Here is a 13497-nt window from a genome sequence, read left to right on the forward strand (position 1 = left end):
ACCGATGAAGGATGAGATGAAGCCACTGGATTGATGATCTCTGAGACTGAGGAGTATGTTGAGACTAGAAGCCAAACTACAGTAGTTATACAAAGGTGTGTGTTGTGTTCTAGCCCAGGGTCTCAGCTTTCTCATTTTTAAAATGAAGGGATCCCCTAGATAAACCCATCTAGCATCTAAGAAGTTGCAGCAGACATTGTCAATGAAGGAGAGAATAAGTGAATCAAACTATATGTATTTCTTGCCAGTTCTATATGTAGGGAGGAGTGGTTAGAATCGAAGCTGTACTTCAAGATGGCTTGCTGTGAGAGGTTGACTATCAGTAATAGGTTATCTAAGGGGAGAGTACTATCAAAAAATGAATTTTCAAGACAACAAAGGTCTCTTTTGAATTGTCACTTTTATCCTGTAATGCTACAAAGTAACAAGATACAGGAGACCTTTGGCACTTAATTTTCTGACACTGATTTTTTTTTTTTTTTTTTTTTTGAGGCAGAGTCTTGCTCTGTCACCCAGGCTGGAGTGCAGTGGCACAATCTTGGCTCACTGCAACCTCCACCTCCTGGTTAAAGCTATTCTCCTGCCTCAGACTCCCAAGCAGCTGGGATTACAGGCGTGTCACCACACCTGGCTAATTTTTGTATTTTTTTTTAAGTAGAGATGGGGTTTCACCATGTTAGCCATGCTGGTGGTCTTGAATTCCTGACCTCAAGTGATGTGCTCACCTCAGTCTCCCAAAGTGCTGGGATTACAGGCATGAGACACCATGCCCGGTCCTGACACTGATTTTCCTTCTGACTTTTTGGGAATGGATGTGACAGCAATTCTGCTAAGTATAGATTTCTTAATGCTTTGACAATATTTATTAGGTCACAATATTGGTAATACAGGAATTCAAAAGGTGCAAGAAACAAGAGACACTGGCGATGCAGCAATGTTTTTGTTAATTGCTTATACATTGCCAAAGGTTTTTCAACAAATTCAACCTACTGTTATGTTACTTAAGTAGATGGTTTAAGGCAGTGGTCCCCAACCTTTTTGCACCAGGGACCGGTTGTGTGGAAGACCACCTTTCCACAGACAGGGCGGGGTGGGGTGGAGCGTAATTTCAAGATGAAACTGTTCCACCTCAGATCATCAGGCCTTAGGTGCCCATACGGACCACGGAACCTAGATCCCTCACGTGCACAATTCACACCAGGGTTCACACTCCTATGAGAATCTCACGCTGTGGCTGATCTGACAGGAGGTGGAGCTCAGGTGGCAATTCTGGCTCGCCAGCCCTTCATCTTCTGCTTTGCCACCCAGTTCCTAACAGGCCACGGACCAGTACCAGTCCACAGCTCGGGGGTTGGGGACCCCTGGCTTAAGGAATACAGGGCTGGTAAAAATAATTGTTGAGCCTCAAGTCCAGATTTTCAATACATATGGTGAGGCATACTGAAAGACTGATGTCAAGTACGAGGCAAGTTGACAGATTTTAAGAATTACGGGTGCATTTATATCTCAATACAAAATTATCACTATATTATGGATATATAATATACCATTTTAGGGTCTTCTCAGTTTTTTTTTTCTTTTAGGAGTTTACTTATATATTTATTATGTTATTTATGATTATGTGTTTATAAGGTATGTATGGTATTTATTAAAATCACTTATGTTCTGGGATGTTTATATTAACAAAGATCTATGAGGAGGATTTTCTCAGTGAAGAGGACTTGATTTACAAAACTGAATTCTAGAATTTTCTGGCAGTCAATCTAATTGCAAACGGCTTTATCTGATATCTATCTCAAAGCAGACCTCATTCATCAGGGAAGCTGATGGCATGCTGGATAAATTCTCTAATTCAAACAGAAGGACTCAGCTGTCTTTTCTAAGTATGACACATGAGCAAGGGGCAAATCAAAGTAGGAAAAAAACCATTTTAACATCCAGAATTCATCACAGTATTTAAACAATTAGAATTTTACTTTATTTCAGAATAAGTTTACAGTTGAAAAATGATTTACTAAAGCCACATTATTCATACAGACAAAACTTTCATAGCAAAACCTTGGTACATGAGCATTAATAATTCGAATACTATATGGATATAGAAGATATTTAAAAAATGAAAACGATGTATTCCAAAGGCTGTAATAGGCACGCTATATATGCTTGTACTGGGCCCGCCAAGCATTATACTGTAATTCATTAAATGTGATCCAAGAAATTGCAGATTTTTCAGCACTATGTACTGAAAAGATAAAAAGGAATATAATAGCTACTCTTATGCTAAAGAAGCTTCTACTATCAAGACTACAAAATAGGAGCAGCAAGCCAAACCAACAGATAATGCCTTAGGTTTTCAGAGAAATAATACATGTATGGCTTTTTCATGTTCATTTTTGAGGCTGGTTAGCAAGTCTGGCAGATGGAAAAGAGGAAATTAGTCTATAATAAAACATTAAAGACATAATTTACAAGGCATCTGATATTTAACATGTTCAAACTTGGAAAATAATAACTGAGCTTGATTTTAGAGCAAAGTTGCGAGGTATTACGTAGCAAAAAAAATGACTTCTTCTGATTAATGTTTTGGCATAAGAATCTCTTATGCAGAAGAAAAGTAAGTTTTCAAATGACATGGTGGAAAAATATGTAAGATGAATAACTAGAATTTACTTTCAGTTTTCAGTAACTACAGAGAATATAGGTCTTCTAAGGACCAAGAAACTGAATTTGGTCCTTAATATAAACTCTTAGGTCTTTTAAAAGCGTGGGTTGAAATATGTACTCATGCTGACAGTATCCACGCTGATAAAGGTGAACATGTGGTAACAATAAGAAAAAACGTGTACATTTTTCAGGGCATACTACTACTTCTACATTATATTGAAATTGCCTAAAAGGTAAAAATGTACATCTTATATTCTCAAAGGTTTTATTTTTTAACTAGCAATGAAATATAAGTGTAAAAGTGAATCATGCAGTCTTTTTATCTATCAGTTACTGTGTTCATGATATGAGGGGAACAGAATTCTTTTTTTTTTTCCCTTTAAATCCATAATGTTCACAAGTCATCATGTGGAACTAAAATCACACACAAAGGCAAATCATGAGGAAACGTTAAATATTTCAAAATGCCCACGAGGCGTGCCAGAAACAGTGCTGTGTCTACAGCACAGAATTGTTGGAGGCCAAAGCTAAAGCAGTAGGTGCTACTGCAACTTCTAGCTCTTTACTGCTGCTTTTTTGTTTGTTTGATAGGGGGGGATTCAGGTGAGGGAGTTCGGTCTCTCGGGAAGTTAGGCCATAATTTCTGCAGGTTCAGTGATTAACTTGGATCCATCCCATGCTGTCTTGAACTGTTCAGGAACGGGAAATTCTCTCTGGAAATAGGCAAGAAGAACAAAGTTATTTAAACTACAACGAAGTTATTTAAACGAAGGCTTCCTTTTGCAAACAGATGGGGAGGCTGATTTTTGCCACATGATAGGCAAAGAAATTCGATCGAATTGCAAGCTGCGTCATGGGGAGGTCTTTGTCACGTGGAGACTTGCATATGTCACGTGTCAGTTCTGTGACTTCAAGTCAGTATCATCATTAAAGCTAAAAGCATCATTTAGAACGAACCAGGCATCCTTCTAAGCACTGGACAAAGATGAACTCGGCAGATCTCCTATAATAACCCTATGAGCTAGGAGTTCTTGGGGATGCCATCTGCAGGAAACAGAGTCCTGAAAGATTAAGCAACTGGCCTTAAAAGATGTGGCCAGTAACAGCACAGCCAGAATTCAAATCTGTGCTCTATTTTACCCACTACTCTCCACTAAACTTCAATATGCACATGAATCAACTGGGATCTTATGAAAATGCAGATTCTGGCTGGGCACAGTGGCTCACGCCTGTAATCTCATAACTCTGGGAGGCCAAGGCGGGTGGATCACCTGAGGTCAGAAATTCAAGACCAGCCTGGCCAACATGGTGAAACCCTATCTCTACTAAAAAAAATACAAAAAATTAGCCAGGAGTGGTGGCATGCGCCTATAGTCCCAGCTACTCGGGAGGCTGAGGCAGGAGAATCGCTTGAACCCGGGAGGCAGAGGTTGCAGTGAGCCGAGATCATGCCACTGGACTCCAGTCTGGGCAACAAGAGCGAAAACTCTGTCTCCAAATAAATAAATAAAAATAAATAATAATAATAGTACTAAAATGCAGACTCTGACCCAGGATCTTATTAAAATGCAGATTCTCCCTGGCTGGGCTTGGTGACTCATGCCTGTAATCCCAGCACTTTGGGAGGCCGAGGTGGGCGGATCACCTGAGGTTGGGAGTTCAAGACCAGCCTGACCAACATGGAGAAACCCTGTCTCTACTAAAAATACAAAATTAGCCAGGCGTGGTGGTGCATGCCTATAATCCCAGCTACTCGGGAGGCTGAGGCAGGAGAATCGCTTGAACTCAGGAAGCAGAGGTTGCAGTGAGCCGAGATCACGCCACAGCACTCCAGCCTCGGCAACGAGAGCAAAACTCTGTCTCGGAAAAAAAAAAAAAAAAATGCAGATTCTGATTCAGGATCTTATGAAAATGCAGATTCTAATTCAGTAGGTCTGGGGAATGGAATGAGAAACTGCATTTCCAACAAGCTCCCAGGTGATGCCAATGCTGCTGGTTCCAATCACATGGAGTGGAAAGGTTTTATCCCAGAGGTAGCTCTCTACTCTTTGATAAATTGTAAAAATGAGCTTAGGGTTATATACACATTTGTTACCCTTCACCAAGGCACTCTACTTTTCCCATTGGAAAATACACATACAAACACATACACACAAAGAATAATAGAGAATAGTAAAAATAAAAGTAGTCTGAGTCAACACTCCTTTCCCAGACAGTGATTCTTAGTGATTCTCCAGTCATTTCAGAAGAGGATAGAAGACCTCCTCCAAGGCAAGGAAGAAGGACAGAAGACCTTCAGAAGAAGATAAAAAACCTCTCCAAGGCAAGGAGGCCTTGGACCTGGCTTCTGGGCCTCTTCGGACTTCCAGTCCATGCAGTGCTTGTTGAAACCTCATGTGTCTGATAAGTGATGCCCATGCTTGCAAGCCGTGGTGTTTTCACGGAACACACATGGGTACTTATCTTCCTAGATGTAGGATCCAACTGTTTCTTTGGGATGAAGTCATTCATTCATTCAAAAGGAAAGGCCTGGGCCAGGCATGGTGGCTGACACCTGTAATCCCAGCACTTTGCGAGGCTGATGCCAGCAGATCATCTGAGCCCAGAAGTACAGGACCAGCCTGGGCCACGTAGCGAGACCCCACTGTATAAGGACAAGCCTTACACAGTGTAGTGCTGCTGATGAGCCACTCTGATTTGGCATCTCTTTTGGCAGAGTTGCAGAGGATTCCCAGGAGTGGGGATGGTAATCCCACCCTCCCCTTTGTCTCTGCCTGTCCTCAGGGATACTGTTTCTACAAAACATACAAAAATTAGCAGGGTGTGGTGGCACATGCCTGTAGTCCCAGCTACTTGAGAGGCTGAGGCAGGAAGATCGATTGAGCCCAGGGGGTCAAGGCTGCAGTGAGCCATGATCGCACCACTGCACTCCAGTCGGGGCAACAGGGCAAGACCCTGTCTCGAAAAAACAAACAAACAAACAAACAAATAAATAAAATAAAGGCAAAGCCCTTGCTATAATGAGTGATGTATTCTTCTTGAGTAAAATCTGCAATGGAAAAATCTTGAAGTAAAGAACCCACAATCTGAATAACGTGTGTGCGTTTGTGTAGCCAATATTCCTTCTGGGGCTCTTCTGGATGGGTAGACGAGGTTTGGTGTTTGTTCTCAAGAACCAGGCCAAGCAGAGAATGTGCCAGATGAAGGCACCTCTTTGATAGTAATTGCACTACAGCTGCCCCAAATCTGTTCCTGGCAGTGAGGGGTTAGTAATATGCTACCGGATCTTCTCTGCAGACCAACTTCTTTCAAGACGAAACATCCCCTCCATTCATTCCTACACCACAATGCCCATGGCAGGTCCTCTGTGTTGTTCCCTACCAGCTCCAACCAAGAACACATGAAGAGGGCCACAAGGTAATTGACCTATAAGAGGCAAGATTTTGTTTTTTTTTTTTTTTTTTTTTGAGACGGAGTCTCGCTCTGTCGCCCAGGCTGGAGTGCAGCGGCGTGATCTCGGCTCACTGCAACCTCCGCCTCCCAGATTCAAGTGACTCTCCTGCCTCAGCCTCTCGAGGAGCTGGGACTACAGGTGCCCACCACCACATCCAGCTAATTTTTTGCATTTTTAGTAGAGACGGGGTTTCACTGTGTTAGCCAGGATGGTCTTGATCTCCTGAGCTTGTGATCTGCCCGCCTCGGCCTCCCAAAGTGCTGGGATTACAGGCGTCAGCCACCATGCCCGGCCAAGACCTTGGTTTTTAGCATGAATGCTCAGGTTTTGACTTACACTCATCCTTTAGGCCGGTGGATCTTAATGCTGGCTCCCCACTGGAACTGCCTGGGAAGCTTTAACAATTACAGGTGCCTGGGTCCCATGCCCACAGATTCCAGCTTCATTAGTCTGCAGTGTTCATCCAAACCCCACTGCTTTCTTAGCAGATCCAGTCCCATGCAGCTGAGCCTTCTGCTTAAACAGCTGTAAAGCCTAGGGCTCCCTCCAATTTTTGGCTCTGCTACTCTGAAGCTGTTGGCATCAGCTCTCCAGGAATTTTTTTAGGTAGAGAACCCAAGAGAGGACTCTTCTCTATCTCAGGGTTAGACTGTCCATACACACTTACTAGTGAAGCATGGCCTGAGGCTTGCAGAGTTTTGTTTTTTAAACTGAAATGATGAATTCTGGCCTGTAATGTATGACACGTGGCTGAGCAGAGCTGAAGAAGTTACTGCCAGGTGTGGAAGGGAGAAGGTGTCAGCAGTCACGCTGTCTGCCGAAGGAGATCAGCCTGTGTGTCGACTGCTGCGTAGGCCCTGGCGACTGACCCCTCAGGCTGAGGGAGTGCCTCTTCCAGATGTTTGCCAGCTAAGTTACGTTTTCTCCCGTCCTTCTCTGGTTCACTGGCTCCCTGCACTAGCAGACTTAAAGGGAATTTTGTGTTTTTGGTTTGTTTGTTTTTTGTTTTTTGTGTTTTTTTTGAGACTGAGTCTCGCTGTGTCGCCCAGGTTGGAGTGCAATGGCGCAATCTTAGCTCACTGTAACTTCCGCCTCTTGGGTTCAAGCGATTCTCCTGCCTCAGCCTCCCAAGTAGCTGGGATTCACATGGCTAATTTTTGTATTTTTAGTTGAGATGGGTTTTTGCCGTGTTGGCCAGGCTGGTCTCAAACTCCTGACCTCGTGATCTGCCCCACTCAGCCTCCTGAAGTGCTGGGATTACGGGGTGAGCCACCATGCTCGGCCTTCTCTATTGATCTCCCCACTTCCAAGTAGCAACTAGCAGATCCATCACACTTCATGAGCCAGGAAATGCACTTATTTATTCATACTCCCTTTTCAAAGTGTGAGAATATGCATATGCTTCTTTGAGAAGATACTTTGTTGAGGAGAGAAAGCTGAGAAAATAAATAGTGGCCAAGTCTCTTAGACTAGTGTTTCTCAGAAGGGCCATTGGATGGACTTAATGGATATGCCTGTTAAAAATCGGATTCCTGGGCCTCACTCCAGGCCTCCTGAATCCAACCTCAGGTGGAAGATCGGGGGACTGGCATTTTCATAAAACTTCCCGATTCTTACACTTAACCTCTCACTGAAGCATAGCTGCACAAATAGCCCTACTTATTGTCTTTTCTCTGTCCTCACATTTTTTCTCCGAGGTATTTGTCCTTCTTTCCTTTTACCTCCACCAGAGCAAAGGAAAATATTTAGTCCTACATAATACGAACTCAGATGCACGCTGTGCTATTTGATAAACACCGGTCCATTAAATGAATTATTAGTACACTACCTTGAGAATCGGAAATCCAGGAGTGAGTACAGTCAAGAAGCTAATAGGCGGGAAGAGATGCGGAAGACAGCTCCCTGAATTCCTCTCCTGCCTGTGAATTATGCTACAAATAAAGCTTGCAGGTTGGTGGTTGATTACTCAATCTCTAAGAATGTTAATAATGAAGGCTCCAGAAAAATTCTTGACAGCCGTTTGAAAGGTACTTACATAATCACCATCCTGAGGGATAAGTATGTTCATTTCAGATGACTTGGCGCTCACGATCTCACAGTCTAATGCATCTTCACTGAGGTATATGTGGCAACCTTCTGTCTTATTAATGGAAATTGTTGGCACTCTCCCCATTACCTGAAATAGGAAAAAATATCTGGGACCAAAGCAAAGAAGCAGAAATCACAATGCCCTTGAATAAATACAATCTCTTGGCTTTGGCTTGGGTTTAACCAAGCATTAGGATTTACTGGGTCAGAGCTGGGGAGGTGGGTTAATGGCAAAGCCTTCAGGCAGAATAGGATAGGTGTCATTCGGGGACAGAATGAAAAGACCACACAAGGGGATTCTCAAACCTCAGGGTCTCTTTCCTGAGACAAAATTAAGGGATTAATTTGGGAACAGCGGCTAGATGTTCAGAAAAAGCCTCACAACCGTGTTAGTGGATTTGAAACATGTATTTGATTTCATGATAAAGGAAACAAGATGTATTCACATTCATTTGCTTGAAATTTTACTTTTGACAAATCTCTACGAAACTAGGATTAAAACAAGTTCTACAGTTGTCACTTACAAGTAAAACTATTCTTGAGTAAAAACTGAGCAGATTTTTTCCTGAACTTAAATAAGAAACACTACCATTCTTTCCACATAAGTCTTTTGCCGGATAAAAATCTCAGTGGCTGAATTTGAGGCTTACATGAGATGAATGTCTAGGTATTTTGAAATGTATTCATCTCAGGAGCCAAAACTGGGGGCTTGGCTCGGGATACTCATTATATAGATAAATAGGATCATACAAAAGAGGAGGCGATTCTTTGTATTGTTTATAAATATCGAAGTGCTATAAAAGTTCTGATCGGTTTTAAATTTCTCTTCCAACAATCCGTTTTCAGACATCCCCCCAAAATCTCCATAAGGGCAGACTGTTCCCCCAAAGACCGTATTACAACTCTTTAATTTTCCTTCTTGTCATGGTAATTAAAGCGATAAAGACATCTCTTCTTTCACAGTGGAGAAAAGGTTGGATTGCAAACCAGGAGCAACTCCTGTTGATGGTGCAAGTGATGTAAAGAATTCCTTGTGGGGAGTCTGGCCAGGTCACTCTACTTCTCTGGTTCCTCCTCTCTCTTCATAGAAACTGAACACCAAGTTGGAATTGAGCCCCAGTGGAAAAATAAAATAGGCAGGGGTAGTTCAAGGACAGGTACACATAGGGCTCTATCACAAATAATAACACGGCACCTATATCTGTATTTCAAGAATGTGTCTGCAGTCATGTTTTGGTGATTTCTAGATGTCCTTTCTAAATTTTGTGTTTATTTTTATTTTTTTGAGACAGAGTTTTGCTCTGTCACTCAGGCTACAGTGCAATGGCGCCATCTCGGCTCACTGCAACCTCCACCTCTGGGGTTCAAGCGATTCTTCTGCCTCAGCCTCCCAAGGATCTGGGATTACAGGTGTGCACCACCATGCCCGGCTGATTTTTTGTATTTTTAATAGAGATGGGGTTTCACCATGTTGGCCAGGCTGGTCTCAAACTCCTGACCTGCTCGCCCTGGACTCCCAAAGGGCTGGGATTACAGGCATGAGCCACTGGGCCTGGCCAGATTTTGGATTTTTTGACTAGGGATGCTCTATGTGTACTGGAATTTTAAGAATGCTCTGGTATGTCAGAATTTAATTTCCACAGCATTTTGGGCAGTACTGCATTTGGGTATGTAATAAACATGTCTTTCTTCCCTGGTGGACTGTGAACACGTTCAGAGCAGAGATTGTTTCTTATCAGGAGAGCCGGGCCAAAGAATAGCTCCTCTGCTGAGCGATGGGTGACGTGCATTTAATACACGTTTCTGCATTAATATTGTTTTCCAAGAATTTCTTTCTCCATACAATTTTAAACATTTCCATTGATTATCTTAGTCTTTTCTCTCCCCCATAATTTGTACTATCATCTTAGGATAGCTTGCCAAAAATAGGAATGCTGGGCCAAATCATATGAACTTTCATCCATTCCCCTTCCCCACCCTTTTCAATATTTTAGTATTATTGAAGTGAAATCTGCAAACATAAAATTCACCCACTTAATTTAATTTAATTTAATTTAATTTAGTTTAATTTAATTCTCTTTTATTTTTTTGAGATGGAGTCTTGCTCTGTCACCCAGGCTAGAGTGCAGTGGTGCGATCTCAGCTCACTGCGACCTCCACTTCCTGGGTTCAAGTGATTCTCCTGCCTCAGCCTCCCGAGTAGCTGGGATTACAGTTGTGTGCCACCACGCCCAGCTAATTTTTGTATTTTTATTAGAGACGGGGTTTCACAGTGTCAGCTAGGCTGGTCTCGAACTCCTGAGCTCAGGTGATCCACCCACCTCGGTCTCCCAAAGGAGGGCTTACAGGTGTGAGCCACCACATCTGACCAAATTCACCCACTTTAAGTGTACAATCCAATGATATTTAATAAATTTACAGAGCTGTGCAATCATCACTACAATCCAGTTTGAGAACATTTCTATTAGCCCCCAAATATCCCTAATGCCCATTTATAGTCAATCCCCATCCCCACCCCCAGGTAACTGTTCATCTACCTTCTGGTTCCATTGTGATCAAACCCTTTTAAAACAATGTATTAAGTGTTTTAAATAGGTCGTGATATTCACTTGGTTTGAACATTCAAAAGTTCAAAAAACATTCAGGAAAATGTCTTTCTCTTGTCTCTGAGCCACATGGCCAAGTTTCCAGTCCCCCATGGTTTATCCTTTCAGAGGGTATTTTTATAACGCATGCCTGTATCCTTAAAAATTATGATATATTTCAAACATAGAAACATATAGAAATTATATAACACATACATAAGTACATATATGTCCAACCACCAAATAGCTTTATAGACTATTACATTTTGGCTTATTAGCTTTTTTTTTTGGATTAAAATCTGGCAATATAGTTGAAGCCTCCAGTCAGTACCATCCAACACCTCATTCACCTTCTTCCTTCCCTCCCTAGATGTAACTCCTGTTCTGAATTTTCTGTTTGTCATTCACCAGGTCTGTCCATCACGTGAGTTGCCTGGGACGGCCACCTGGAGCTCTCATAAGCATATTTAATATGAGTTTTGCATGTTTTAAATTTTTTAATAAATGGATACATTATACATAGCCTGCAATTCTATAATTTGCCTTTATTGCTCAATGTTGTTTTTGAGATTTACCTATTTTTATACATGTAACTGTAGTTCATTTTTTTCTTTTTAGATGGAGTCTTGCTTTTGTCGCCCAGGCTGGAATGCAATGGCGCAATTTCGGCTCACTGCAACCTCCACCTGCTGGGTTCAACTGATTCTCCTGCCTCAGCCTCCAGAGTAGCTGGGATTACAGGTGACCGCCACCACGCCCAGTTAATTTTTGTATTGTTAGTAGAGACGGGGTTTCACCATGTTGGCCAGGCTAGTCTCGAGCGCCTGACCTCAGGTGATCCACCCGCTTCAGCCTCCCAAAGTGCTGGGATTACCGGTGTGAGCCACTGTGCCTGGCCGGTTCATTTTAGCTGCTATACTAGTTAAACTACTAACTGGTATCCTATTGGGAGGGTTCATTAACTTACCAACTGGTGGACATTTAAATTGTTTTTATTGCCATTATGAATAATATTGCAATAAACATTTTCACATGTGTCTCCTTGGCACATGTACTGGGGCTTCTTTAGTGTATACACTGAGAGTGAAATTACTCAGTCACAGACTTTGAATGTGACTTTCTTAGATGCTGCCAATTTGCATTGCAGTGAATGTCACAGATTTACTCCCCCAACATTGATGTATCAGGGTTCTCATTGTTTCACCTCCTTAGCAATCCTATAGCATCAGACTTTAGTATGTAGGCAGTCCTCAAATTGATAACATTCAGTTAACCTAGCACCATGCAAAGTAAGGACAGCCTGAATGCAAAATGGATGAGTGTGAGAAGACATCACTAAATGTGGTATTAATTGGTATCTATACTTCTACTAGTTAGGTAGGTTATAAGTATTTTCATGCATTTATCAACCGCTTTCTTTTTTGTCTGAATTGCCTTAATATTCTGTGCCCATTTTTCTATTAGATTGTTCGCCCCTTCCTTCCTTCCTTCCTTCCCTTCCTTCCTTCCTTCCTTCCTTCCTTCCTTCCTTCCTTCCTTCCTCCCTCCCTCCCTCCCTCCCTCCCTCTCTCCCTTCCCCTGCCCCCTTCTCTCTTTCTTTCTTGTTTCACTCTTGTTGCCCAGGCTGGAATGCAATGGCACGATTCTTGGCTCACCGCAACCTCTGTCTCCTGGGTTCAAGCGATTCTCCTGCTTCAGCCTCCTGAGTATCTGGGATTATAGGCATGCACTACCATGCCCAGCTAATTTTGCATTTTCAGTAGAGACGGGACTTCTCCATGTTGGTCAAGCTGGTCTCGAACTCCCAAACGCAGGTGATCCGCCCACCTCAGCCTCCCAAAGTGCTGGGTTTAAGGCATGAGCCACTGTACCCGGCAGCCTTTTTCTTATTGATTTAAGTTCTTTATAAATTCTAGATACGAATCCTTTTTGATTATCTGCATTGCAAATATCTTTCTTCAGTCCATGGCTTGTCTTTCAGCTTCACATTATGTCTTCTGCTAAACATATAATTTAAATTTTGATGTAGTTAAAATGACCAAGTCCTTTCTTTATGGTTTGTGCTTTTTGACCCTAATTAATTTATTTCCTACTCTGAGGCATAAAATTTTTCTTCTACATGTTATTATCAAAGTTTCAAAGTATTTGTTTTTCACAATTAGCATTTTACTTTTATGTAGGATGTGAGGTAGAATTCAGTGTATTTTTTTTCCCACACGGATAATCAACTGCCCTAAAATACAAATTTCCATCTATGCATCTATCGATTTCAGGGCTCACTAGTCTGTTTCATTTATCTATTTTTGTATACCACTAACAATATAGCACTTTACAATGAGTCAATATCAGGCATGCAATTCCCTTCACCTTATTCATCTTTCACAGTTTTAGCTATTCTTGTCCATTTGTTTTCCAAATGAATTTTAAGACCATTTTTCATTTAAAACTCTGTTGAGATTTTGAGCTGAATTTCATCAAACTCACAATAAATAACTGAGACCACTGATACTGTTGTCTTCCTGTTCACTGACTTACAACACCACTCTTGCATTCTTTGTAACTATCTCCCATTTCTGTTTACTTTTTTTTTGCTAGGTACCTACAGTTTTGTTGCACCTAGCAACAAAATAGCTATTTCAACCTTATTTTCCGTTACATTTTCTTTTCTTTCTTTCTTTCTTTTCTTTTCTTTTTTTTTTTTTTTTT

At 41.8% G+C, this 13497-nt stretch overlaps 1 protein-coding gene across 1 annotated transcript in view; it reads right to left on the minus strand.

Moving 5' to 3' along the window:
• Nucleotides 1–1947: 1947 nt before the first annotated feature.
• Nucleotides 1948–13497, minus strand: part of CAP2 (CAP, adenylate cyclase-associated protein, 2 (yeast)) — a 157807-nt gene continuing 146257 nt past the window's right edge. The window contains exons 10-11 of the mRNA XM_011967584.1: nucleotides 8154–8294; nucleotides 1948–3377 (exon numbers count right to left, since the gene is read on the minus strand). Of these exons, the coding sequence (XP_011822974.1) occupies nucleotides 3294–3377; nucleotides 8154–8294 (225 nt within the window). The 3' untranslated portion in view covers nucleotides 1948–3293. The remainder of the gene's footprint in view (nucleotides 3378–8153; nucleotides 8295–13497) is intronic.

This window comes from Mandrillus leucophaeus, unplaced genomic scaffold (genome assembly GCF_000951045.1).
Source record: "Mandrillus leucophaeus isolate KB7577 unplaced genomic scaffold, Mleu.le_1.0 Scaffold800, whole genome shotgun sequence".
Lineage (NCBI taxonomy): Eukaryota > Metazoa > Chordata > Mammalia > Primates > Cercopithecidae > Mandrillus > Mandrillus leucophaeus.